At 46.8% G+C, this 2500-nt stretch overlaps 1 protein-coding gene across 3 annotated transcripts in view; it reads left to right on the top strand.

The window, feature by feature from the left end:
- Window positions 1-2500, top strand: part of LOC115539884 (protein tweety homolog 3) — a 24252-nt gene that overhangs the window by 5198 nt on the left and 16554 nt on the right. For all 3 annotated transcript variants that reach the window (XM_030350751.1, XM_030350749.1, XM_030350750.1), the window contains exon 3: window positions 2243-2442. In XM_030350751.1, the coding sequence (XP_030206611.1) occupies window positions 2243-2442 (200 nt within the window). The remainder of the gene's footprint in view (window positions 1-2242; window positions 2443-2500) is intronic.

Genomic DNA, 2500 nt, shown 5'->3' with positions numbered 1-2500 from the left:
CACACACACACACACACACACACACACACACACACACACACACACACACACACACACACACACACACACACACACACACACACACACACAGTGTCACTAGTTGACTCTTTGTGGCTTGTACGGCTAGTCTTATTCTTAAATATAAACAACAACATATGCATTGCAATATTCTTCCAACATTTTCCAAAATTTAAATTAGTCTGGGGTTTAACTTTACTGAAGCATCATCGCTGCCATCTCTGCAGACAGGAAGTATCGTTTGATTGGATGGCTGGGTGTTGCTCACAATGATTTAATCTAGACCGGAGGATCAAGTGTAGCCATTTAGAATGAATCACCATTTCCTCAGAATCATTTCTTACATGATTTATTAATGGTAATTTGTGTAAGTGTGCGGTTTCCTGCGTGACCCAGTAACCCCACTAAGCTAGCGGTTGGCGGTTGGCGGTTGGCAGTTGGCGGTTTGCGTTTGGCGGTTGCTGTCGAGGTGGTTCTAGTTGCACACATCTGTCATGGATACTTCACAGGGTCAGCGGGAGGCGCTGACCTCGTGTTCGCGTTTTGTTGAAAGAGTTTCACGCCTCAGGAAAGCCACCGCAGGTGAAGTGACGAGGTTTGTCTACAAGGGGGGTGAATCAGAGGTATTGGGGGCTGGAGCTGCGGTGGGCTGGATGCATTGGTTTCCTGTGTTGTAGGCAGCGCAGCTGTGGTAGAGCTGGAGCCTTCAAAACAACAGGGAACATCCCCAGGAAATAACACATGGAAAAACCTAAAGCCCCTGAATGTTTCACAAAGGAATGGAACCGAAGAAGGGGAAACACGCTACCTCACTGATAGTGTGGGAATTTCGTGAAAATATACCTACATTTTTAATTAGATGCCAATCTCCTGACAGGTCATGTCAAGGGACATTTACCGTGCTTCGCGTTAACTATGCTTGTGCTGTTTAAGTCAATTGGAAAGTAGTCCCCATGTAATTTCCGAAATGATGGCCAAGTAGTCTAGCATCTGGAAGTTTTATGTTCCTGGTGTGCTCGTTCCATGGGACCCCCTGGAACAGGAGGACTTTTCCAGACTGCAAAGGAAGAGGCCCTGACCTCACCATGTTGCATGTTTTGTCATGGTTACCTGCAAAAACATTCATAAAGTCATTATCTCTGTCTGCCTCTGTTTCTCTCTCTCTCTTTCTTTCTGTCTATTTCACTCTCTCATCCCCCTCCAAACACACACACACACAGACACACACAAGCACGCACACACTCTTATTTCTCAATCAACTCCCCTTCTCTCACACGTCAGAGCTTTCAGAAGGTATGTGATCTGCGTGGTGGCGGTCTAGAACACAATGCACCCCAACAAGCTAGCCACTGTTAAGAAACTTTAGAGTGTTTGTGTTTTTGTTTCAAAATTATTCCACCCGTCTGCACAGGAAAGACCATTGCGACTTTGGGCAATCTATTCCTCCTATAACAGCTGTGATTGACTTCCTGTGTCTTGTCAACCACTTCCTTAATCACCATAGTGAAAGCCTGGCCTTTAAACCATCAGCCCTTTCAACAACCCACCACCCCCCCCCCCCCCCCCCCCCCCCCACGCACACACACACACACACACACACACACACACACACACACACACACACACACACACACACACACACACACACACACACACACACACACACACACACACACACATGTACAAACACATGTTAACAGGAACACATGTTTTTGTCTTTGAATGTTTTGGTTTTTAAAAGTATCTCATATATTACATGCTAAATAACATTCATTCTCAGTAAACAATGAATAAAGAATAACAATCAATAAACCAAACAGAGTAAATCAAAACATTTTTATAAATAAGGGAAAAAATGAATGTCAAACTCTTAATTAAACAACACATTCCTGAGTGACATACCGATGGTGCGCTGCTGGTCTCACTTCGTGAAGGGAAACAAAATGACACGTTAAGCATACACCCCCCATCTCGTGGATTAGTTATATAACTCAAGAATCTCTCCTTGACCCCAGCAACTGTTCCACAATTTAATCTTTTTACATTCTCACCCGTTTTATGACATTCTCCTGAATGCACCAACTGTTAAATTATTACCTCGCATTGTCCTCTTAAACGTCTCTAGAACGTGACTCCTGCCTAAGTGAAGCCCTCTGAATGTCCCTTTGTGTTATTGAAGGGTGCTGGAGTACATTAATAACCCCGGCTCGCCTTCTGCTTCCAGTCTGTGCTGCTGCTGGGCGCCTTGGCCTTGCTGTGCCTGGGCCTGGACCTCCTCTTCCTCCTCTTCTACTCCTTCTGGCTGTGCTGTCGCCGGCGCAAGAACGAGGAGTCGTCGCACGGCAGCCACTCGCACAGCCAGCAGCCCAGCGCCGACTGCTGCTGCACGGCCTGGTGTGTCATCATCGCCACGCTCGTGTGCAGGTGAGCGGACTCAACCCTCCCCCCTCCCCCCCTCCCTCCCTCCCTCCCTCCTCCTGAT

The sequence above is a fragment of the Gadus morhua genome, chromosome 3 (assembly GCF_902167405.1).
Source record: "Gadus morhua chromosome 3, gadMor3.0, whole genome shotgun sequence".
Taxonomy (NCBI): domain Eukaryota; kingdom Metazoa; phylum Chordata; class Actinopteri; order Gadiformes; family Gadidae; genus Gadus; species Gadus morhua.
Note: the sequence above shows the minus strand (reverse complement) of the source record. Positions and strands in the feature narration are given on the sequence as shown.